The sequence below is a fragment of the Hippopotamus amphibius genome, chromosome 16 (assembly GCF_030028045.1).
Source record: "Hippopotamus amphibius kiboko isolate mHipAmp2 chromosome 16, mHipAmp2.hap2, whole genome shotgun sequence".
Lineage (NCBI taxonomy): Eukaryota > Metazoa > Chordata > Mammalia > Artiodactyla > Hippopotamidae > Hippopotamus > Hippopotamus amphibius.
In genome coordinates, this window is record NC_080201.1 from 17,580,644 (window position 1) to 17,605,679 (window position 25,036).

Below are 25,036 nucleotides of genomic sequence, written 5' to 3' on the forward strand. Positions count from 1 at the left end.
CCACACGCCTACATTACCTGCCAGATAATATACTTTTTTTTTTTTTTTTAATACATACACATCTTTTTTTTTTTTTTTGGCACATGGGCTTAGTTGCTCTGCGGCATGCGGGATCTTCCTGGAGCTGGGATTGAACCCATGACCTCTGCATTGGCAGGTGGATTCTTAACCACTGCGCCACCTAGGAAGCCCCAGATAATATACTTTTAAGGAGGAAGCAAGCTTTAGTTTTTAGCCTTAGCTGGTTAGCTAGGGCTCACTCACTGGCTCAGTAATTTCATCAAAGACTCTCTCCACCCTCTACAATAAAAATTAAGCCACCCCAGGTGTGCAGTTATCAAGGCAGGCCTGCTGTATTCCCCAGGTCCAGAGGCAGCTGTGACAACTTACCTGCTTCTGAGTTCCACTGGAATAACCTTGACAACTTGTTCTGTCTCAAGTACCAATTCTGCAGCTGGAATAAAGAGCTAGCTTTTGTTACGTTACAAGGAGGGAGGAGCTCAGAGGTACCAGCATTATGTGAGAATCTTTATTTTTTGACAAGTGCAAATATAAAAAATTTGACCTGAAAGTAAAAAAAAAAAAAAAAAGTAAAAATAAATATGTTTACAAATTATTGTAGAAATAATACAAAAAAGGGTTAAAATTCTCATTGAGGAAAAACCAAAATGTGTCCAATTGTATAAAGGCTCGTCCCTTACAAGAAACAGGAATAAAGCTGAAGACCCAGTTTGGTTTCGCTGCTGAAAAATGTACAAAATAACTTAGAAAAACCAGTCGAGGTCAAACGTTGTGAACCCACTACTTATACCTGCCTAGTCTTGATCCGGGGAAAGTTGATAATCACAGAGCAAGGCAGAGCTGATTGTAGGACAGCCAAGAGTTCTCCATCTGGGAGTCCATCCTACATTAACCTTCAAGTAAAAGCTGAAGAAAAACAAGCCCTTAGTGTGAAGTCTGAGCTCTGCAGTTGGCTGACCGGATTTCCTCCATTGTAGTGCTCAAAATAGTTTACTTCTTGGCCAGCAAAAACACGGAAGAGCCTGGAACAACTGCCTTTAGCAAATGCCTGCCTCCTCTTCCCAGCCTTCAAGGATTAGGCCTAATGTCAGCCAGCAGTCTTCTCAGGAACTCGAGGTCTGCGCGATGCAGCCATGTTGGCTGCACCTGGAAACCTGAGTTCACAAGAGATGAAGGGAAGCACCAGGGTTTGCCAATCTCTGGCACAGAACACACTTTGTTCCTTTGTAGGAAGCACCTGGGCACACTAGAGGCTTGCCCCCTGCCTCCTCTCCACTTTAGTGCTGGTTGTGAGGGCTCAGCAGCCCCTTCTGAGAGTGGATGTTTGGAGAGGAAAGCATGCTTGAGCAAGCAACCCCTAAGTCAAAAGGCTTAGTCAGTATCCCAGGTTTCAAACCCAAGAGCTCAGGACAGTCTGTGGACTGCCAATCTGTAGAAAATGGCCTTCTCTCACTCCCCCTCCTAAAAAAGCAGAGGGAAATCAAACAGCCTTGAGAGGCGTGAGAGAACACAAGAACCTTAGGGTCTAGATACCAGTTCCATCTCCCATTTTGGTTTCTGGACAGAAGCAAGCAAATGCAGTAGTGACTGTCCACAACTTGGCTCTAAGAATTCCCTGGAGAAGCCACTGAGGAGCATGGACAGTCTCAACAATGACCAGCTTGGATTGAGGGTTCACTCAGGGAACACTGAAAAGTTTTCTATTAGAGGTGATTGTCAACAACTGTAGCCTGAACATCATGCATGCTGCCCAGCCACCAAGGAATCTGTCCAGGTAGTTCCAAGACTGTAGCCAGTTTAGTCAGAGGCTCCTAATAGTTTTTCCCCCTCGTGCTGAGGGCAGGCTTGCCTATTGCAGAGGGGCCCACGAGAGTCCAGGCTCTGTTTCACTCGCCACCTTGAAAAACTTACCTGATGAGGAGAAGGGTGGAAAGAGGTGACTATCACCGTGAAGTGAAGTGAAGTGAAGTGAAGTGAAGTGAGGAGGCTATCTTAGAGCTGAATTTGAGAGAGGAATTTAGTAGGAGGAGGACAGGTTAAAATACCCAATCCCTCACTTCCTTCCTTAGCACGTTGGGGTTTAATCTTTCTGGTAGATGACCAAAACATTTTACCTCCTTAGCAGAGATCACAGACAAGCTAATCTAGATGTCTGGGCAATTTCCAGGTAGAATACATTCAGCTCAAGGCCTCCATCTAGTCCATGGCCTTTAGCACCACCACCAGTGTTTGTTCCTCCTGGCAAACTTTCCTTTTTAACGTATATGTATACACACACACACTTAAACACAGCGCAGTGCTAACTCCCTGCTCTTTTGGCCCATCCTTGGGATGTTGAGGTGTGGAATGGGGTACTTCACACAAGAAAGCACCATTCCTGGACCCTGTTTTCTGATGCCCAAAGATCAGGCTTCTGGGCCTTGTATTTCAGGCACAATCTTATTGCATTGATAACTAGATAGAGGCGGGGAAGTGTTACTAGCTGGCCGAGATCTCAGAAATTCTCCCACCACCTCTGATTGTGTTCAGGTGGGCTAAGAGAACCCCTTCCCGCGGGCCCTCGTTGCTTACCCATCAGAAGTTGCCACTGAATGGAACTCATTGTTTGGGTTAGCACACTTCTGAGTTCCCTCTGGATCTCAGGGGGGGGGAAGTGTAATCTTGCCCAGAGGCCACTGTGTGTGCAGAGGCAAGCAGACAGGTGGCCTGAAAATATATGTGCCTCCTCTGCCCCCCTGAGCTGGACTTGCCCCCTCTAAGCAGAGCTGTCCCAGGCCATACTACTGTCACCATTCTTTGCACTTCAGAATTGTCCTTTGGACCATTAAGAAACTAAAAGAGCACTCCCTCCTCCCTCCCACCCCATCTTGTCTCTTCCATTCCCCTTCCCTCCCTTACCCATTGCACTTTTCCCTCTCTGTCTGGGGGGGGCGGGGTGGGGTGCATCACACCTCAGCAAAAGCTAAGCTGTACTGCTCTGGCTTCTTCCCGCATCGCCGGGCGATGATGGCCAGATACAACATGAGGAGAGCCACCCAGTAACAGCCGTACAGGATGGCCCCAGAGACAAGGAAGGCTAGCTCCGTCTCACTGAACAGATCCTGGCAGTAAGCTGTGTAGGCCAGGCCCCCAAGGAGCACCGCCACCCAGATGGACACAGGGATGAGGCCAATGAAGTTCACCACAATGGTTTTCCGGCCAGAGGTGCCCCAGCCAGACTTGTTGATGGTAGCGATGGCAAAGATCTTGGCTGGCAGGAGGCTGGACATATAGAGAAGGGAATAGAGTGACATGAAGATCATCTCTGCGTTGCCCCGAAGGAAGCAGGCGTATGTGGCCTTGATGATGCCCACCAGCTGCACTGTTAGCAGGAAGAGGAGAATGTTCCAGATGCGCCCACGGTAGAAAAGCTGTATGACTGTGGCAATAAGGAAGAAGGGGAAGAAACCCGTGACCACTGATTCATAGGTCATCCAGAGGTGGTGCTTGTGGAACCACAGAGAATTGTAGAGCCACTCCCGGAAGTAAGACTTGCTCCAGCGGGTCTGCTGGTTGAGCCACCGGAGGTACTTGGTGGGGGTCTCTGTGAGGCATTTAGAGCGAGCTGTATACTTAGTCCTGTAGCCAAGACTCAGGACTCGGTTGGTGAGGTGCCGGTCATCCCCAAAGCTGCACTTGCTGCCTAGGAACTTCTGATGGTACCAGTCCTCCAAGAATTGCTGAAGGAGGCTGTTACGGTACATGCCCAAGGGCCCACTAATGCACTGCACACAGCCGAAGTAGGACTGGCAAGCCCGCTCCACGTTGAAGGCCATCCAGTACCGCACACTGCTCAGGAAGGAGATCCATGAATCGTACTTGTTGAGGATCTGCAAGGGAACCAGAGCTGCTGGAATTCCTTGCCTGAGGACGGGAGCCCCGGCAGACAGACACCAGAGGCCAGGAGGCCTCCCTACACCCCAAGTTCTGCAGCCCATGGCTCCAGTTCCTGGCCATGAGCCCTGGCCCAGCCAGAGCTGGGAAACAAGAAGCTCAGAGGAGGCCAGTCACTCTCCCCAGCACCAGCCCCACCTCTCCCTCTGTGTCATCTGCACCGACTGTCCCAATGAAGCTGCTCTAGCAGTCAAAGCCACCTTCAGTCTCAAGAGGCAGCCCGTGGTGGTAGCCGAGAGAAAAGCTTGAGAAAGAAGCAAAGTAACACCCCAGCTACCTGTCCTGACCTTTCCTGTAGCTGGAAAGCTTTTTGGGAAGACATGGTATGTTGCCAGCAGTACCCCTGGAAGAAGATCCGGCCCTTTATTCGCACCATACTGCCCGGAGTTGTTCAGTGCAATGTCACTAAGAGCAAGGGTTTCTCAGGGGTCTAACTTTGGAGGTGCTTGCTGTACCACCAGCCAAAAAGGAAGCACCCTCCAGGATGGATGGCCTCAGAATACTGTGCCCTTTCCGGCAGCATAGACTCTCTACATACCTGTTAAGTGATTTCCCCCAGCCCCCCGGTGGAAGACGAACAGGAAAAGGGTTGGGTAGCAGATGAGCCCTTTGATAGTAATGAAAACTGTCAAAGAGGAAACCCCTCTCCAAAACACTAGGAAGTCAAGATACCCATTTCCCAAGCATTTCTAATTAGATTAAGAAGCAAGGAACCCTTGGTTACGTCTTACTTGGACATCTCCCCCGACTCCCCCTACTTGGGGGTCCTCCTCCAGGACTCGAAGCATCTCAATGGTGCAGGCTGGATCCAGCACAGTGTCAGAGTCACACACCTGCAGAGGGAATACACTGTCAGTCCATTTTGACCTCAGGTCTACACACACACCCCCTGGCCACTCACTATCTGAGGGACATAACGCCCCCACATGATACACCTCAAGCTACTAGCAATGAGATCTGTGCCAAATAGAAGGGGTGAAATGAATAACAAAGGAAAGTAAGAAAAAGGACAGTTCAAGTACCAGGCTTGATAGCCACTAGGCTGAGAGAGAGAAACCCAGGAGACTTTCAGTGCTGGGCCCAGAAAGGGAGAAGTGCTTAGCAATGGGCAAATCTTTAGCCCTTACAGAGCCAGGCTCCTCAGAAGTGGTCTTAAACTATTTCTTTGGGGTCCTTGGGAAGAAAGGAAAAAGTCACTGAAATCAGGTGACAGGCATTGTGGCCAGACCAGGGCCAGCAGACATTTCTCAGAAGGCCAAGAAATGGCTCTTGCCAGAGGCTACTGCCCGAAGCTTGCTCATAGAACAGGGTCTATGAGACTAGGGTCTTCCCTGTTTCAGCCTCTGGCCTCTTAAGACAACTAGCCTAAGTGGAGGGTGTATCTAGCCCAGTCACAGGCCTTTAATGTGGCTGCCAGGCCTTCTGTGCTCCATTAGCCAAGTCTCCCAGATGAGGTCACAGTATGGCCAAGGGCTGCTCTCACCTAGATTGCACTCTGGATGGGCCTGGAAGCTGGCAGCAGCTGCCTCCAATCAGAACCTGGATCAAATCCTGCCTACCTGCCCTCCTTTTCTAGGGAGAATCCTGGTTTGATTCTCACAGGTGGCCTATTATTAGTTACACCTGGGCTGTGAACACTTACCTTGGTGGCTGACTCCTTGTCTGTTTTCTAGAAAATTATTGAGATGGAACAAAAAGCCCAGATAACCACTGGGTAGAGGAACTGGTTTCCTGACCCCTGACAGAGCAAAGAACGGTATCCATAGATGAGCCCAAACCCTGTTCTGCAAAAGCCTAAAATCCTTTCACTAAAGTTGCTGAGTGAGAGCCCATTAGCCTGCCGGAAGGGGGTCGCCCTCTACACTCCAACGCTATGCTTTCTCTCTCCATGTTGGAAGACTCAGTGGCCACAGACAGGCAGCACAAGGCAGAGGGGGAACCAGGCGGAGTCATCACAGCCACTCCCTACCTCCACACTGACACATCCTTACAATCCTGGCCCAGACTGGGAAGGTCCCAGGGAGTTTCAGGCAGACACCCAGAGCCCGCTCAGCTTACAGACCAAGCTTCCCAAGGCTGCTGGCCTCATGACTACTTCCTGCCCTGACCCCATCTTATTCCTTACGCTGCTCCCTGACCCCATCTTATTCCTCACGCTGCTTGGCTTCCTTTACCCCACGGAGATCTTTCCAGCTGAGCAAGGCTAGCAAAGTTAGAGCTCTTGGCTGCCTGAGTTTCCCCACTGGCTGGAGCAGGGTTATCTCCCAAAGAGGCAAAGACACCTTCAGCAGGGCTCGTGAAGACAGGCTAAAACCCAGTGTTCACTGACTGAAGCCCACAGCTGCCCCAGGCAGTGAGCCCAGAGTTGTCAAGAGAAAGGCTGGCTCAGGTGTGTGAGCCTATCTGCTGATCCACCAGAACACACAGGAAAGGAAGAGGTGTGGTCGAGCAGGTTTGGGGGGATCCTGTGCTTCAAGGGAGTAGATGACAGAGTCAGTGTGGCTTGAGCATGTGCCAGGGCTCAAGGGCTTTTTCTAAGTCTTCTGAGTCCCCCGGCAAAGGCCCCTTGACCCTAGGCGAACTGCAGAATGAAGAACTGTCTCACATCCCTCCCTCTCCAAGGCTAACAAGGTCCTTGGGCCTACGAAGACAGAAAAAGACAAACGTACTGACTCTCATGCGAGGATGCAACTTTCCAAACAGCCAAAAACAAAAAAATCTGTGACAAGCTAATTTTAGGTGGGTACAGTATAGAGAATTTAAATATTGGAGTACGAACCATGCTGTCAGCAAGACTGTGCTTGTACGTGGGTGGGCTACCACAGCAGCTGCTGTTCATTCAAGCAGTGGGCGTGTGTGCAGAAGGGCAGGAACAGAGGAGTGGACAGTGGGCGCTGGACCAGAAATCTGGGATCCTGGGTGTCAGTTTCTACTTGGTACTGAAATGCATGACCTTTCATCAATTTTCTCTGGGTTTTGTTATTTGAAAGTTGGAGTAATGTTAACCTTGTCAGCATAATAAAATTTCCAGGCTGGCGTCAATGCTCCCTCTGGCTGGAAGCTAGGCAGGGTCTGTTCAGGGTCCTGGCCCTGCCAAGATGGCTGCAGATTCGGGCTGGGGGATTAATCGCACCTGTGTCCCTTCACCTTATAGACAAGAAGTTGACACCGGAAAGAGTAGGACTTTTTAGCCCATAACTAAAACTATTTGCTTTGGAGCATGATTTTTTTTGCTCTTCCCGGCGCTTCCTTATGAAGAGGCTCATCCCCATGTTGCCAATGGTGAGGCAGTATTGCACAGTGGACAAGGACAGACTGCCTGGGCTCAAATCCTGGCTCTGTACCTTACTGCTGTGTGACATTAGGCAAGTTACTTAGCCTCTCTGTGCTTCAGGCCGTTTCTGTAAGCGGAAATAATAATAGTACCTATCCCCTAGGAACATTATGAGGATTAAAAGAACTAAAATGTATGACGTGCCTACAAGTGTCTGGTAGGCAGTAAATGCTATACACTTGTTTGCTGTTATTGGGGTACCAATCCGTTGACCTGCCCAGAGTCACAGAGCTAAGTAACAGCAGAACCAGGATTCCCTCCCAGGTCTTTCTGACCCCAGAACTGCTGTTGAGAACCACTGTGCCTTATTGCCTTCTTAAGTGCAGAGGAGGAATGTGCACAACACAAGGGACCTAAACTGGACCTAAAATTCCCGAGGAGAGTATGCCTGGCTGGCTGGCTGCATCCACATGTCCACACACGCCTGGGGAGGCACCCTTACCTGGATGTAGTCCACCGAATCACCCAGGGCCTTGAAGGCTGTGTACATGACCTCTCGCTTGCCTCCCCACTTCTGCATGATGCACGAGAAGGTGCTGGTGCGCACCACGTCCCGCACGCGGTCCATGCCCTCCTGCAGGCTGGCCTCTGTCTCGCCCTCACCCGCCTCATGGAAGTTGCTGCGCCACACAAAGAAGCCGGCTTGCTCGGTGCCACCTAGCACCTCATGGAAGATGTCCAGCATGTAGGCATCTTCCTGGCGATTGCCATCCACCACCATGACCACCTTGAGGTTGGGGAAGGCGATGCGCTGGGCTGAGCGCAGGCACTTGCGCAAGTAGTCAGGGTCCTCCTGGTATGCAGCGATGCAGAGCGCCACTGAGCGCCGCAGCGGAGAGGGCAGCTTCAGTGGCCGGCCCGCCCGCCGCATGCGCCGGTGCTCCAGGAAGGCAAACAGGCTCTGGATGAGCAGGTGCAGGCCCAGGATGGCACCGTACAGCCCAAAGGACAGGTAGTGTTTTTCTGTGTGGATGAACTGGTAGCCTGTCACATAAGCTGCCAGGATGCCACCCAGCACTGCCAGGGCGAACAGGCTGGTGCCCACCACACGCAGGGCTGTCGTCAGCTGCACCGGCATCTGGTGGGAGAAGGGGGGGAGATGTGGGTCAGGTGAGGGCAGCATCTCTGGTCAGTGGTAGTGGGGGCATTTTCTCTGGGCCTGGCCCTGAACTGGGGAAATGACCCACTAATAAAAACAATTACCGTTTACGGAGCATGACTAAGACTGTAGACTCAAAAGCCAGACTACCAGGATTCAAATCCCAGCTCTGCCACTTACTATCTGTGTGACTGTGTTCTACCCCTTAATTTAATTTATCTTTAAAATGGGGGTTGCAGCACTAACCTCCTAGCATCTCTGAGAATTAAATGGGTTACATACGTAAAGCACTTAAAGTAGCATTTATCATCGTTAGACAAACCAGAGCCAGGAGAACTGTGTGATACCCAGCTGGTGGCAGAACTGGGATGTGCCTGACCCAAAGCTCTCATAGGCAAGCTTCAGCAGGGGTGAGCCTGAGGCCAGAGGAAGCTCTGAGTACCTGAGGCACCAGGAAGAGGGAGGAGGAGGGGCAGGGACAGGTAGGCAGCCTCTACCTGCCCTACACCCGCTAGACGATTACACCAATGAGGCCCATGAGGAAAGTGGGGAAAGAAAACATAAAGAGGTGCCACAGGGAAAAAAAGAAGGAAACAGCTTCTCTTTCTCAAAACAGCTAAATCAGTAAAAGTTTCCCTGTGTTCTCTGCTTTCTCACCTTTTTCTCATTTACTTGAGAGGCAGGAAAGAAAGGGAAAGCGACCAGGAAAAGCAGACAAGGGAAAGAAGAGGAAATGAGCGCTGGGGTGTGGACAGCCCTCCTGGAAGCCCAGCACTGGGGCACCAGAGGGAACTGCAGCCACCACTGCAGCAGCCTGGAGGGGTGGCTGCCTGGGAAGCCCCATCCACTTGGTCCTAGTGCCCACATGGAATCTCTGTCCACGTCCCCCTGCCCTGCCTTTCCTGGAAATGCTTCCAGGTTTTGTTTTGTTTGCAACTAAGTCAGGGCTTCTAGCATCTGCCCAGTTGGAAACAGCTGTGTTTTAACGAAAAGAGCCTAGCACTCGGTACCAGAAATCTTGTGTTTGAGACACATCTCTACCTCCTGGCTGTCTGACCTTGCCCAAATTCTCTGAGACTTAGCATCCCCCCAAGGAGGGATTCCAATAGTTTCTTGCTCCACAGGTCTCAGGTAAATCATCTTACTGGTTAGTAGCCCTGAAGGACTACTCAAGTGGGAAGACGGATGGGGGATGGTGAAAGGCTGATGAGGACAGCTCCCTGCCTTCCCGTCTCCTCTCCTTGCCACCTGGCTGATCTGGAGAATCCTGTTTCCACCACCACCACCAGCCACCCTTTACAGACAATGAGGTCTCATTTCCAAGCCTGCTCCAAGTCTAGGTCTCACTGAAACCGACTCCTGACCCCCACCTTAACACAAACACACTTTCTTGCCAGGGGTCTGTTCCCCTGCCACCTCTCACATGCGAGGGGTGAGGAACACGCAGTCAGTGCCTCAATCAGCCCGAGACTCAGGCCTCAGCAGCATTCCAGCAGCTTTGGTCCGGAAAGTGCTGTTGGCAGCCTCGCCTCTCCGGGAAGCGCGGCCTCCGGGCGCTCTGCCCCACCGTCCCGGGGAGCCTGCCGCGTGCTTCCTCTGCAGGACTCCCAGCCATCCTTGTCTCCCCCGCTCCCCCCCTCTCCCGGCGGCCCTCGCACGCGCTTGCGGTCCAGGGGTCCCTAGGCCCTGCATCCACCGCCCAGGAGTGCCCCCGCCCCCCTCTAGAGCTTACATGCCATGGGGGCGCTGCCAGCACTACTGCCCGCCTGCGCTCTGGGAAAGGGCAGGGGGCGCTGAGGCCAACCCAGCGACCTGCGGGGCGCTGGCGCCCCACCTCGGTGCAGTGCCGGAGGCGGTGCCCACCAGGTTAACGCAGCCGGGAAGGCACTGTCCAGGCTTCTCGCCCCCGCCAAAGCCTCGCCTTCTGGCGAAGGCGATGCCGGCCACACCCACGTGCCGGTTTCCCACGACCCAGCTGGGAAGGAAAGGAAAACCCAAGGATTCAGTCGGACCAGGCCCCACTCATCTCCTCGGGGGCCCCAGCTACCTTGGCAAAGTGTGTCTGCAGACAAAGGCGGCATCCCCGGTGTCGCTGGCCCCCTCCTTTCCCGGGCAGGACCCCCTCCTCCCCTGCTCAGGAACTGGAGGCATTACCCCGGCACCCCTACGCCACAGAGGGCCCAAGAAGGTCCCGCAGCTGGAAACCCCACGTGCAATCAGGCGCTGGTGCGGCTCTGCCTCAGATGGCCCTGCCCAGACGGGGGGTCGTGTCACCCCCAAGCCGACGGAGGGGAGCCTCTTCCCCCACACTCCCTTCGCTCGGAAGGGATCCGCGAGAGCTCGGCCCCTGTAAGCTAATGCGCACCCGGCTTCAAGGGCAATAGGTTGGGGGCGCTCCCTAAGCCCTCCCCTCACCCCCAGAGACGAGGGAAAGAGAAAACCCCCAGCCAAGGATGCACGCCGCCAATCTAGTCCCAATAGTTTGCGGGGCTGCCCAATCTGCAGCCTCTGCAGCTGACAGGTGTGCCCTGCTGCGGGGCCCACACACGGCGGGATGGAAACTTGCGCGCGGGGCAGGGGCTCTTTCCTTTGCGCCCAGCCGCCCTGCCAGCCCCTCCGAGCCCGCAAGGGAAGGGACGCCCAGGCCGCGGGTAAGTGCGGCCGTGGCCCGTCTGATCCGCAGGAACCCGGACGCCGAGCATCTTGGTGCCTGGACAGGTGCGAACCCCCGGGCGGGCCTGGGGCAGGGAGAGACTCCAGCCAGCCTCGTGCCCCTCACCGTCGTCCGTCTCCTAATCCATTCACAAAACAGGAACCGCAAGGGAGGAAGGGAGGAGAGGCTGGAGAAGGAGAGGATGGAGGAAGAAAGGGAGGAGGGGTCAATGGGGAGGGGGCTGCAGGAACGGCCGCCGGGAAGCCTGGAGATGCCGCAGCCCTCAGCCCGCCTCTAGGCGCTGGACGCGGCGTCCGCACGGCTGGGGAGCCGACGGGGTCCGCGGGGCTCAGCAAGGGGCACCCCTGGAGCCCGGCGCGCCGGCGTCTCCCTCGCGGCCCGCCCCTCCGAGGCGGCCGGCCGGCCAGCGGGGTCCGCGCTCACCGTGCCGCCGGCTGCCCGCGCTCCGGTGCTCAGCAGGCCCGCGGCGGCTCCATGCCCCTCCTCCAGCTCCTCGCCGCCGCCGCGCCTCGCTCCACGGTGCGCCGCCGCCGCCGCCGCGCGCTCCGACTGACGAGCGCCGGCCCCGCCGAGCCGCCTTTAAGTACCGAGCGCGTCCCCGCCGGGAGAGGCGCCCTCCTCCGGCCCTGGGGCCGGGAAAGTTGGGAGGAGTGGGAGGGCTCCCCCGAGGGCCGGGAGGGAGCACCCCCTTCCCGGCTCGGCCGGAGGTAGCCCCACGCGGCCGGCGCGCGGTGGGACGCAGGGTCCCGAGTGGACGAGGCTACTCCAGTTCGCAGAGACTCACAGGCTCCGCACCCTCCGAAACTGGGCTCCCCAAACGGGGCCAAAAGCCGAGCTCCTCCGCGCTCGTCCCGGGACCAACTGCCCAGGGGGAGGTGGTCATTGTGCTCAACCTAGAACCTAGCCCCAGAGGGGCTTCCAAAATTGTGACTCTCAGTTGCCCCCTCCCCCGCGTCCCGCGTACTAAGCCTGGAAACCTACTCTGCAAAGAGGGCGAACGGGTAGAAATCCCCGGACTGCTGCACGCGCAGGGGCTGTGCGCTGTGGAGGGTACTCCCTAACGCCCAGACAGCGACTCTTCCCGCCGCCAAAAAAAAAAAAAAAAAAAAAAAGCTCATAAGAAAATACTTGTTAAATATAAAAACACTGGTCAGAGAAGGTGTTAACAATTGTGACAAGCTTAGCTTTGAATTCCGCAGTGGGGCGCTGATGACTTTAAGGCTTTTTCAAAAGCTGCAATGGTTTTTACAAGAACCTTGGAAGTTCCCGTGTCCTAAAGCCAAAACCAATTCTTCCTCCCCCTTTTTACACCTTTATTTCCAACATCCATGACCTTCTAAATTCCCAACCTACCTTATCGCCAGAGTTTCCAGGTTCCCCAAAGCTGGTGCTAGACTTGGGTGAGGTGAGCTGCGGTGGGGCTGGGGATGGGTAGTGAGTTCTTAGCAGAGGAAGGAAGTTTAGAACCAGCTGAACATACTGGGTTTCTAAATCTCGGGAAATCCTGGAGGTATTATAATTGAAGAATAGTAAAAAATGAATGTACATATCTCCCAGATACACCTGGGGCAATTTCCATCACTTTTTCCCAAGCTGCAACAAATTTTATAGGAAGCTGAGTTGCAGTCTGCAAGCTGCTCCTCTCAGAAAGTCTTAGGGGCTCACCCTGACTCACTCTGGGCCACAGAGCTCAACCCTCAGTCCCCCAGGCAAGCAGACCCCTGGCACACCTACTCCACCCACCTCCATCTTGCATTACACAAATCAAATCATTTCAGGCTTTTGCTTGAGAAAATCATCATTAATATGCTACATGGTTTAAACATTCTTTTTTGTGTGCTTTTTGAAACTAGTGTTCACGATGGGAATGCATTTTGAACCACAGATGGGCCCTAATAAGAGCAAACAATGCACAGGTGGAGAAAGAAGCCCTTGGTTAAGAGGACTCTAGAGTCAGTTCTGCCACTAACCTGTTCTGCCACTAACTCAGTGTCTTCATCCCAGAAATGGGACTGAGTATTTACTTGACAGGACTGGAGAGACCCACTGAGAGTAAGGGCTCAGTAAAGGTTAACTCCAGCCCACTTCAACCAGAGAATGGCCAAATGCTTGCTGATGCCATGGGTTCTACCTGCCTATCCTTCCAGAATGTGATACTTGGTGACAGGAAGTTCAGAGATCAGTGTTCATGAAACACGCCTCGTCTCAACTGCATCATGGACTCCCCGAGCCCTAGGCGACCGCCTCTGCATCCAGGGGCATCACAGAGCCTGGAGCTGCCGGAGACTGGAGGAGCTACCTGATTCTACCTCCCACCCCAATCTGCAACCCGCAAAATTTTAGAACAGGGAAACAAGCAGGGGCTGGGCGGCAACAAAAATGAGTGCATCAGTCTGGTGGAGAGCAAGTGTCCCATTTAAAGGAGATGTCCTTTCGAGAGGGAGGGCCCAGAGTGGCCAGGTGTTCTGTTAAGAGAAGCCAGAAATCCAGATTTTTATGTGAAATCTCTCGTATTAGTGTTAGCTACTAATTCAAATGTTAAAAAACACTCCACAGGCCAGGCCAAATGTGTGAGTCAGATCTAACCAACTGGCTGCTTGCAAGTGACCTGTTTAGACACTCAAGTAACAGGGCAGCCAGTTTGGAAAGATCCCATCTTCCCTCGGTCCCACAGCAACATGACTGCTCTGGGTGCAGGTTTCCTGGGGCTGCTCCAGGGTCATCTCATGCCTAATTAATTTCTAAGGCTCCAAATGTGTCCCACAGGCCTACCTCACTCAGCAGGTTCCAGGGAGGCTTTACAGGTGGTGGGCTGGTACAGTCAATTAAAACCTCCGAAACGAGCAGCAGGTCCATTACTGCGACATGATGAGAACAGTAAACACTCTGCCCGTATCAGTTGGCTTGGCTCTCTAAATGGCTTCCCTTGGGGAGCAAATTCTCTTTTTCTGGTCTGCAGGGCTGGCGACCTGGTGTTATCAGGGCGCTAGGAGAGTCTTTACCTTTGTGGCCAGGCCAGATTTGCCTATAATTAACATCCACTTTGCCGTGTCCTATTTGCATTCATCCGTTCAGGGGGAGGTCGGTAGGGGAATTTTTAAGGGGCTGGTACAATAAAGCTCACGTTTATCTCTGCTTACCACTGGGGATTTAGAAATAGGGCTAATTCCATAGCCAATTATTTAAAAACGTGAATTCAGAGGTTGCTGAGTTGGCTTTTACACAGGTTCCAGAGGGTAAGCCTCCTATTCAGCTCTGTAGCAGAAGATTGGTGCAGCATTTCAACATTCATTTACCAAACACTGAAGACCTGCTCTGAGCAGAGAAGGATGCTTTGGTACTGCAAAGTCTCAGGCTGGTCCCTGCCGTCTAAATAGTTATTCATTTTGAGGACAAATACACTTGAAAAATTAAGTCACCGTACAAGAAAGTTTATAATTAAGTGTTGGTGAGAGAATCCAACTGAAAGAGTTTGAAGATTTCAGGAAAGAGATCTCTGTGAGCTGGTATAGGCTGGGCAGACTCTCATGGAGAACTTGAGCTGACTGTGTAGGGAAGCAAGAACATTCTAGACAGGAAGCATAGCTTACGAACAAGAGTAGGTGGAGGAATGGGTGAGGTGTGTTCGAAGACCAGTGAAGAGAGATCTGGATGAAACAAGAAATTTACACTGAAGAGCTTGCAACGGTGCTTGATAAAGTCTAGCCGCAGAAGAGGAGGAAGCTAGGGACAGATTCTGGAAAGCCTTGGATGACTGAATAAGGAGTTTGGATTTTACCCAATAGGTGACACAGAACTATTGAAGATGTCAGAGCAAGGTAGTAAGAGGTTACAAGTATTGTTTAGGGATGGCTGAGCCAATGGTATTTTGGGGTAAGGACTAGGAATGGGGTAGGCGACCTGTTAGGAGGCAGATAAACCACAACGAAGGCGGCGAGAAAGGGCATCTGTGAGAATTGTTGGTGCTGCCTTCAGGAAGTGGAGGTGAGGGCAGGCAGTGTCAACTGTCTTGGGCACAAGTGAGAGTACAGGTGGAGGAACAATCAAGGGAAAGAGACTTCTACAGTTTGCAGGGTTGAAGGGGCCATTTTCAAAGCTCTGGAGGGTTTGAGGTGATTGAGGCTGACAGTACCACAAACAAGTATTTCACCTTTCCACTAACTTTCAAATCCAAACCCATGAAATACTCAAATACTTTGTGCCAATAAGAGCCCACCATTCCATCCCTGTTGTCATCACTCGTGCTGGAAACTGCAGGACAACCCTGCCAGTAACCAGGTGCTGGCTCTGCTCCGCTGATCTCCCAGTGAGTGACTGGGCAGGGGAGGGGCAGAGGGATGTTCTCCCTCCACCGGCTGCCCCCTCACCCTCTGACCTCATGCTTCGGTGCTCCACCCTGGTATCCAGCCCACAGCCTCTAGAGAAGCAAAGCAGAATGAGGGATGGCAGCCAAGCCACCAGGTCCCCACCCCCGTCCCTCCAGGCTTCATCCCATCCGCTTCCCCCGGGCTGACCACAGTCAAAACCTCTTGAAAGCTAATGAAGGTGAATTCAAATTGGCCTCCAAAGAGTAGCAGGTAATGGCCCCCAGCTGACTAAAATAGGGCTTTCTCCTCATGGCAGATTAATCTGCAATACTAGTTAATACATAATTCAAAGTGGAAAGTGTCTGCCTTGACAGCAGCAAGGCAGCCACTACCAAACAAAGTTACCCTTTCATGACTCTCCCTTCTTACCGACAAGTGCTCTGTAATCAGTACCATTTCTAGGTGCTACGTTTGAAGAAGCAGGCTTAAGGACTTTTCTGTCCTGCAGTTACAATGGTTAGATTTTTAACTCTAGTCTCTCTCTCCTTGGATGGAAGAGTCGTTTTCATTTCAAATTCGGGGCCTCTGCTCTGCTGGAGGCAGAGCTGCCGGCTCCTACTAAGGGGCCAGGTTCTTTTATGCTGGCTTGAAGGTCAGGATTAGAAGGGCACACGAGAACGATAACCAAACATCAAAGCAGACCTGGAGATGCTTTTCTTGGAATCCTGAACAGGAAAAGCTCTTCCTGGCCATCTTTCCTTCTCTCCCTCCCCCAGGTGAATACAGGAAGAAATCCAGAGGGTGATTTTAAACCATAATCTACCTTCTTGGTGGAATATTGTGCAGCTATTAAATATAATGTTCAGGAAGAGAATGTAGAATATGCAAAAATGCTTATAATGCAATGTTAAGTAAAAAAGGCAGGATATAAAAATTGTCATGTATGAATGACTACATTTACATTGTTTTCTTTTGAATCCTATGAATTAAAAGGTAGGAGAGAAATTCACCCAGATATTAAGATCAGTTTGTCTGGGTGGTAGAACGATGAATTTTTTCTCTTTCCCTTTTCCTCTGTATTCTCCAAATAGCCTATTAATATAATAGTTTTGTAATAAAAATATATTTTAAAATGATACGAACTGTAAGTTCACAGAATTTCCTTCTCAACTGGCACTGGGTGGAATATAGCCCATATCATACGTGGGTTCACGTGAGAAAGTTCTGGCAACCTCAGTCTACTAAGAAAGCAGGGAAGTTGGGAGGGCCAGGATGCAGGATTCGTGGTGGCCAAAACTCCAGTAATTTGCTATATTTAAATCTGTCACACTGTTCCTTTGAGAGAATTTTTGCAGGGAAGGGGGGACTATGTAGAGCTGTGCTTGCTCATCCAGCAACTCGGAGTGAATTATGAAAAGACTCCTTCCTGGCAGCACAGCCCAGAGCCAGGGCACATGGTTTACCTGGCACAGCCCTGCTGGTGTCAGCCCCCGCTTAGCCCCGCATCCAGGGTCTCGGTGATCCTGGGGTAGGGAGGCAGGTGCACTAAATGTGTGCTCTAGGAGTACCCTGAAAGGATGCTTTTCCTGAAAAAAAGTATTTCCAAGAATGATGATGTCAACAGTATTGCACTCCTGCCCAGGAAGAGGCTGTCTCCTCTGGGTGCTGTAAACCTACCCCATGCCAGTACCCATGGGCATGGCCACACCCACACGTGTGTGTAACGTACTGTTCACAGAACGGACACGTGAATACTTGCTCATTACACAAGTGCACACTCAACTGCCCAGACCTTAGCGGGACACAATTCCAGCTGACAGCCCCAGTCGCAGGATCAGCATGGGGGGAACAAACCGCTTACGGTAACCTCGTTCCACAGTCACTTGGCTTTGTTACAATAACATCAACCACAGTTCTTAAATGTGCTGGCACTTCTGCTTCATGTCCTCTTTCTTGATTAAAGACACCATTAGTCACTGTCACAGAGGAGGTCCAAAGCTGGATCCTCCACAAAAGCAATCAGAGAAGAGCTGAGGGTAGGGGCAGTTCCCTTCAGTCCTTCGTGGGGAGAGACCCCCCAAAATGTCCCACTCTCAGGGACACCCCCCAACTCACACTTTCTCTCTCAGTTTTTCTCACCAGATAAGCTAATGCAGTGGTTCTCACATCTGGCTGCTACACATAGGCTTTTAAAACCTGGGGAGCTTTTTAAGAAACACGAATGCCTGGATCCTATCCTGGATCAATTTAGTCACAATCACTGGGGGTGAGCCCCAGGCTTGAATTTTTTATTTAATTCCCTAGGAGATTCTATTATGCATCCAGCAGTGAGAAGGCATCCTGAGGATTCTCCTCAGCTGGGTTTGCAAGTGCATTTCTGGTGCTGGGAGGACAGAAGCCAGCCAGCCAGTCCCAGAGGTGAGCTCCAGAGTGTGAGAGTGTCTATCTGTTTGCCCCCAGCACCTTGCCTGCCATACTTGTTTGAATTAAGTGATTTTAAAAACTTAACAATGAACCAACGAATTAAGCCAGAAGGAAAAAAGGAAAAGGCGAAATGATGCTGATTTGAGGTGGAAATTAGGAGGGAGAGCCAATGAGACACACAGAGGCAGACAGGACCAGCTGGGCACGTCACTCCCCAGATCTCCCAAACTACCTGGAACTGGGTCGATATAATCTTTTTGTTGGCACAGGTGCTGCCTGCTTTTTCCAGGAGAACTGGGGGAAAGCCAGGGAGGAGAATTGCCAAAAAACGACTAGGATTAGTTTTTGTTTTACAAATGACAGGACTTCTGCACACTGAGGGCTTTTCCCACCTAAAGGATGGGTTTGGGTAGTGGATCTGGGCTGCTCTCTTTTGGGGCATGGAGTCCCCGTGACTCTCTCGCACATGGTCCTGGCCTTACCCACATGGCTGATGCTGGAGCCTTGCTCTTTACAATCTCTGAGCAACACGGATACATACAGTTTCTTTGGGAAGTGGCGGCGGCGGGGGGTGGGGGGGACTCCCCCCAGGCCCAGCTCTTTGAAGCACCAGCATTACCATTCCTTTAGTAGAGACAGCCTAATTTCAGGCTGGCCCTTCCCTAGGATTAATACGGCCACCACAGGTTTTGAAGTTTGGAAAGTGGTGTGTGGTCTCACAAAGGGGTGTGTGAATGCGGGGGGTGGGGTGGGGGTGGGGGAGCTTGTTCAAGTTCTAGAGACTCTGGAAGCGTGGAACAGGCGGCTTTGTTCTCCCCAGAGCTACCTATGCGTGTGATGACTAGGGCTGTACCTCAGAAAAGCCCCACCCAGGCACTGTTCTGAGCAGGCTTTAGCTCTGAAGACAGGCAGTGAAGATTAAATCTTACATCATTTAATAAACCACTTAAAGGCCCAGTAGCTGTTCCTAACTCCCCAGCAGAGAGGGTGCTCCTGCAGCTCTGAAGCCGCCCGGCAAACTGCCCTCTCCTGATACCAACAACTCTCACCCTCAGCCCCCCGCACCTCTGCGATGGAGTCAGGTGCTGGCTAACTGGTTCCTGTGAGAACTAGCGAATCAAGTCAGAAGTTTCTCTGCTCTAGTGCACTCAGGTCTCCCTTTTTCTCTTCCCATTTGCAAGAACTTATCTCTCTGGACCTTATTTTTCCTTTCTGCAAAATCGGGCCATTAATTCCTGTCTCATTTTTTCCTCTGAAGGGATGGTATGGAATAGAGCTATCAATGTATATATGCAAGAAACATACATAAGAATTAAAATGATCCATTGTTATCACTCTGAGATACCGAAATCTGAGAACCAAAACCCTGCTTACAGGAGGTGAAAGAGTAAAACAAACAAAACCCAACAAACCTTCAAAGGAGACATTTCTCGGCTCTGACTGGAGTTCATGGGAAGACTTGCTACATTTTCTCTGTTCCCACGCACAGCTGGGGCAGCCTCAAGGGCCTGCTACCTTAGCCACCCCTAGAAAGAACAGGTGTTTCAATGAGCAATTTATAAAAGCTCTCCAAGCACAGGAGCCAGCCACCTGGGGGCTTTAGCAAATCTCACCTCTGGCTTCTGGGCAAACTACAAGGTCCAGCACAAGATGTATAACACGTTTTGGGGTTTGAGGTTAGGTTTTGATGTACATGGACACTAATCAGGGCTGAAGTTTATCTTGACATATATGGTCCATTTGAACAAACAGCGAACCATTGTCTTTATCCTCACTTATATTAACAACAGTTTTTTTACCACCTGGAGATATAGTGTCTATTGGGAGACAAAGCACAGTGGCTAAAAGCCCAGCCTTGGGAGCCCGACTGCCTGGGTCCAAATACTGGTTTGGCTACTTCTCACTAACTATGTAATCTGCAGCAAGTAATCAGCCTCTTGTGTGCCTGTTCTCCCATCTGTAAAACAGGGATAATAATAATACCTATCTCATAGGCCCAGTGTGAGGGTTTAGTGGATTCATATGTGTCAAGTATACAGAAGAGCATAATAAGCTCTTTATAATGTAACTGATTCTGCTGTACAGTGAGGTAGAGCTATAGCAATCATTCATCCTGGGTTTCACAGGATGAACCTGATACTCTGCGGGGCCGGCAGACCCTATGTCCTGAGCCTGGTTTGGGAACCGTGGTCATTATCCTGAGGACACTTCAAACCCCATGAGAAGGCATACCCTAACACTCAGGATGGAGTCTCAGAGCTGGGAGCCTCGTCAAAGCTCTTCTGAATAGGCCTGCAGAGGCTCAGGATTTCTCCCCAGGAGCAGGGCTCGTAGTTGGACTTCGGCTACCGGTGAGCATACTTGCAAAGAGTGTCATTGTGCCCCTATCGGGGGTTTTGATACACAGAAAACTCTACCCCCTGAAGATCTCCTGGGCCTGAACTATTTAGAGAATGGTGTTAACACTGCTGTGACAACCACACCTGCACTGCACGGCTATTAAAGCACCGTCAGCTGAGGACGGAGGAACGTAGATCGGCACAGGCGTACTGGTGGACATTTTGGTACCAACGCGGAAAATGTTCATCTCTTTTGGATCCAGCCTTCCAACCTCTTAGAACTTATCCTATAGAAACACTTCAGGATGCAAAGAGTTATGGTTGAGAGTCATTGAAGAATCATTAGAAATTAGAAACAATTCAACTGACTATTAAGATGCAACTGCTTAAAGCAGCTGTGGCTCATCTACACGATGGACGACACGCCACAGCGCAGGGGAGAGGGGTGTGTAAAGTACTGAGAGTGTCTCCAAGGTATGTGCCTGAGAAACAAATATATGGGACACTATGGCTGACAATCCCATTTTTGTTTTTGAAAGCAGTAATGTATGTTCGTGTTCATTGGGGAAAAGGGTGAAAGGAAAGATCTGGGGGGATGTACACCCCTCTGCTGGTCAGTAGTCACCTTGGGGTAGGAGTGGAGATGAGATGGTGGGTATTCTTCTTGGTTACATATACTTTAAATTTGTTATAATTCATAAAACATATGTAACCCGCACACGCACGCACACACACACAGCCAGGGAGTTCGTACCTGAGGGCTCTGCTGTCACCAGAACTCTGAGGGCAGGGGCCCAGCACAGGGTTGGCATCCGTCAGCTCGGGTCAGCGGAGATCCAACAACTGCTTCATGGGACCCAAGTGCCGGGGCTCCTCTGTGTATGTGAGTCCCTGAGTGCTTCCCAAACTGTGCTCTAGTCGTAAGGGTTTTGCTTCTATACTCATTTTGAGGGGCGAGGCTCCAAAAGACTCAACAGATGTTCAGAAGAGTCTGCCTCAAGCCCCCCCAGAGGACGTGGGCCAAATTCCACCAAGAGGGAATAACAATAGTCTGCGCCTCTGTCCCACGATGTTGTTGTGAGAATCATAACAAGCTCGTGGGTGAAAAACGACCTTCCAAACTAAGGGAAACACAGAGTAACTGATCTTGCTCTTCTATGCCCACAGGGACTGCAGAGTGTCCTGGGGGTGGGCGCAGGTAATACCTGAGCCTTCTGGGAGCACAGACCTACTGAGTCAGCACGAAGAACAGTGAGGAGGGACAACAGGGAGGACCCTTCAAAGAAGTGGGTCCAGCCCCTTCCAGGGCTGATGGTGCAGGTCTGCGCTGCCTCTACACCCGCTGGCAGGCACGGGGTACGCCGAGCACAGCCATGAGCCCCGCTGACAGGGAAGAGTGCAGCAGCTGGTGTTCTAACAGGACAACTCCCCAACCCCCCGAGCGGCCAGGCAGCTCGGAGCAGAGTGGTGCATGGAAGTGAGAGGGGCCGCCGCACTGCAGTGAGGCTCCCGCGTGTGACTGCAGAAGCTCTGTGGCTGCAGAGCTCGCTGGAGGAGACAGCTGGGCGCTTAGAGGTCACGCCTGCTGCTGTCCAGGGGGCACACGAAGAAGACCACTCCACCGCTCCCCTCCATGCTCAGGGCAGAGTGGTTGCCTCCCACAGCCCACCCTGAAACTCAGTTCCTGTGTCTGATTCTCTCCCTTGCCACTGAAATTCCAGCTGAGCTTTGGGATTTCTGTGCAAAGAGACTGCAGAAGCCAATCTGGTTTTGTACAGGTCAGATGAATCATCCCCCCAACCAACGGATCAACTTTCACACGTCCTGGCCATCCCTCCACTGCAGTGACTGCCGGCGAGTCACAGGCAGGTGGCAGGCAAGGCTCCATTCACTCACAGCCTCGCAGACAAAGAGATGGAGCAGGGCGGGGACGGAGGCCACAGCACCACGTCTGCTGTCCTCTTTCTCCTGGGGCCGGCGAGGGCTGCTGCCAAAAGAAGGGGGGTGGTGAAAGGATGGGGCTCACCGCTTCCAAACGACTGCGAAAAAAACCCTGTGGTTGGGTGTGAATTCCTCTTGGCTCAATGTATTTCCCATTTTACAGTTTTTATCATCTTGGCCTCAAAGCACTTTCTAAAAACAAGCTGAAGAGGCTTTAGGTGGAAGTAGGTCTGTGGCCGCCCCCATCACTCGGCGCGATGCCCCCTCACTCAGAGTGCCCCCAGGCTCCACGCTGTTCATTGCCTCCCGCGCCCCCTCCCCTCCACTTCCCGCTGCTCACTGCGCTCAGCCACACCTCCTCGCTCACCTCTGGGCACTGGCACGTGCCCCTCCCGCTGCCTGGACCGCTCTTCCCCTAAGTATCTTCATGGCCGCTCCTTCACCTCCTTCTGATCTTTACTCAAACGTCAACTTCTCAATGAGACCTTCTCTGGACAACTCATCCAAACTCACAGCTCTCACCACCTACAGTCCCCACCCCCTTCCCGACTTGATTTTTCTCTACAGCGTATATCACCATTTGATATCCTACTTTATTCTTTACCTTGCTTATGGTCTGTCTCCCCCTGCGACAACATAAGCTTCCCCTGAAGGTAAGGATTTTGTTCACTGCTGTGTCCTTAGCGCCTGCTGCAGCATCTGGCACATAGTAGGTGCTCAATAAATTGTTTTCCTTTACTGTCTTGATTCACTTTCCTACCCCCCGTCCCTCGTCGGCCCTCATACGTGGCTGGGTCGACAGAGCGTAGGAAAGGGAAGGAATGGAGGAGAGGTGAAGAAAGAATACAAAAATATGGAAAAGCATGTGTTTGGACAGACGATAAGGAACCAGGTGCAAGTTAAGAGATTTCTGATTAAATAACAGAGGGTATGTAGAAGGGTAAGTTTGTGCCCAGGAGGAAGGACAAAACGGCAGAGAGGGGAACCCTCCAGAATGTCCAGTAAGTCTAACTTGATCAAGCAGTCGATTCTTGGGCAGAGAGCCTGGGTTTGGCTGCAGTGGCAGCTTTGGGCCCCCTGCCTGTCTCATGCCACAGTGCGATCCTCTGGAGACCAAGGGAGCTGTGCAGGTGGGCCTGGGAGAGGAGGAAGAAACGGGGGGTTGGGGGGTGAGTAAGAGACCAACAAGTGATACAGGGGCACGGAGGACAGACTGCTACACAGTGGAGGGGACTGGAGGGGAGCGCCCAGGAGAGCTTCTGTGGCCGAGACGAAGGGAGGAGACCAGAGGGGCAACAGGAGGTGGCCTCAGAGGGAGAAGAGATGGACAGGGGTGGGAGGCAAGCACAGGAATGCTGCTGTTGCACAGAAGCAGGCCTGTGCAGGGAAGTGTCACTACCGCTCCTGCCACCTGCCCCGAGAGGTCTGTGCCTTTTTCTTTTTTTTAAGTTTTCTGTTTTTATTATCATAAAGCACCCAATTCTCATGCTCTTTCTCAAGGATGGAGACATATATAGATATAGATATCTATACATCTCTCTATATAAACGTGGGAGATTTTATAATTTGGAAACTTTTAATATTTTGGTCATATTTGGTGTTTAGGAGGGTTACATTAAGGTATCCTCCCCCTGAGTTTGGTTACAAGGACAGAAAAGTCACTCTCTGAAACTGAATCCATCAAAACCAATAAAGAACAGATGCTTTTAGCCAGTTGCAAAATAATTCAAATTAAGAGGCAAATTATAAATGGAGATAAAGGGACCAGGATGCTTTGTGAGACACTCCCTAGACTAGGTGTGTAGACTAGAGAGTTTCTCAGTCTAATAAAGCTGATCAATCAGGATACGTCCTCAGAACTGAAATAGATTTAATGCAAAGTTGTAAGCTAAACCAACTGTCTAACATATCTAATCTGATTATCTCAAGTGGGTTGTATGGAGTTTAGTTAGAGGAAGGCCAAGAAATAAAACCTTTTGGTGTATATCCAGCTGATCCAAAGGAGATTCTTCTCTGATTTGAAAGCCCAATCCTGATTTCTAGACATCCTTGATTTGAAAAATGGAATAATCCAGCTACCCTAGCGGAATGGAAATATTCCTTAAAAACACCTGACTGCCTCTGTTCTAATTCACCGCTCCCCAGGCTAACCTGTGGTCCACAGCCATCTGTGAACTGGCCTCTTCAAAGCAACGCTCACCACAAAGGTTCTAAGCTAAGGACTGCGTCTGTAAACTGGCCAGAGGGAAATAGCCTGACGTTAACTGGCAAGTGGGCTTGCTTGTAGACAGATCCATCAGTCACCTGAGAGTTTTGGGAAACAGTTTTGGTTCTGCTGGGCCTGGTCACCAGAGAGTAGGGATAAAACCCTGTGATAAAATTCAGCCCTGCAGAGCTGAGGACTGGTTAAGGACTCTGGGTTAGCCTTGCCAAGGTGCTGATGACAGGGAGGGCTTGTCTCAAGCAGTCATCCAGTTTCTCCTTTTTGTCTTCTCTTTTGGCTGCAACCAAAATTTAGTGGCCGAAATATATAAAGAGATAAAAAGACGTCTACAGTGCTACACGTGAAATGACTTCAGTAAACCTGACATCAGGTCACCAATAGGCAAAGCACTTTCCAAACAGGCATTCAGTACGAATCCATTGTCTAAGCATTCCTCTTTCTAAAGGAGCAGAAGACTGAAGGCAGGATATGAATTCTCTCATCTGAGATGTTTGTGGCTCTTTCCTCCTATCATCAGGGCAACTCTATGCAAACAGTAGCAGTGGGAGTGAAAAAAATGGCCTGGCAGGGCAAACACAGCACTTACCCTTCTTCCCTGGAAGAGTCAACCAGCTCGATTCTCTTTTCTGGAGATCAAATCCTCCTCAGTGCCATAGCTTTCCATCTCAATAGCAGAGGAGCAGATTCAGGCCTGTTAGTCTTTCCAGCCAAGATAATTTTATTCCATTTTTACATGTTCT

General features: G+C 51.3%; 1 protein-coding gene across 3 annotated transcripts; it reads right to left on the reverse strand.

The window, feature by feature from the left end:
* Window positions 1-26: 26 nt before the first annotated feature.
* Window positions 27-25,019, reverse strand: HAS3 (hyaluronan synthase 3). Of its 3 annotated transcripts, XM_057711672.1 has the most exons (5): window positions 11,485-11,633; window positions 11,167-11,227; window positions 7,731-8,366; window positions 4,686-4,787; window positions 27-3,890 (listed from the first exon to the last, which is right to left on the reverse strand). In XM_057711672.1, the coding sequence occupies exons 3-5, from the start codon at window positions 8,364-8,366 to the stop codon at window positions 2,967-2,969; spliced, it is 1,662 nt and encodes a 553-aa protein (XP_057567655.1). In that variant the 5' UTR covers window positions 11,167-11,227; window positions 11,485-11,633; the 3' UTR covers window positions 27-2,966. The 3 variants fall into 3 exon arrangements, with proteins under 3 accessions (XP_057567655.1, XP_057567654.1, XP_057567653.1); XM_057711671.1 differs by lacking the exons at window positions 11,167-11,227; window positions 11,485-11,633 and adding an exon at window positions 24,883-25,019; XM_057711670.1 differs by lacking the exon at window positions 11,167-11,227 and having other exon boundaries at window positions 28-3,890.
* Window positions 25,020-25,036: the final 17 nt, after the last annotated feature.

Bases quoted from the DNA above. Each gene is read 5' to 3' on its own strand.
- HAS3 (XM_057711671.1), bottom strand. From the start codon at position 8,366: ATGCCGGTGCAGCTGACGACAGCCCTGCGTGTGGTGGGCACCAGCCTG. The intron at 4,788-7,730 runs GTAAGGGTGCCT...TTCCCTCTGCAG, and splicing joins ATTCGGTGGACTACATCCAG to GTGTGTGACTCTGACACTGT. The intron at 3,891-4,685 runs GTAAGACGTAAC...GTTCCCTTGCAG, and splicing joins GAGTCGGGGGAGATGTCCAA to ATCCTCAACAAGTACGATTC.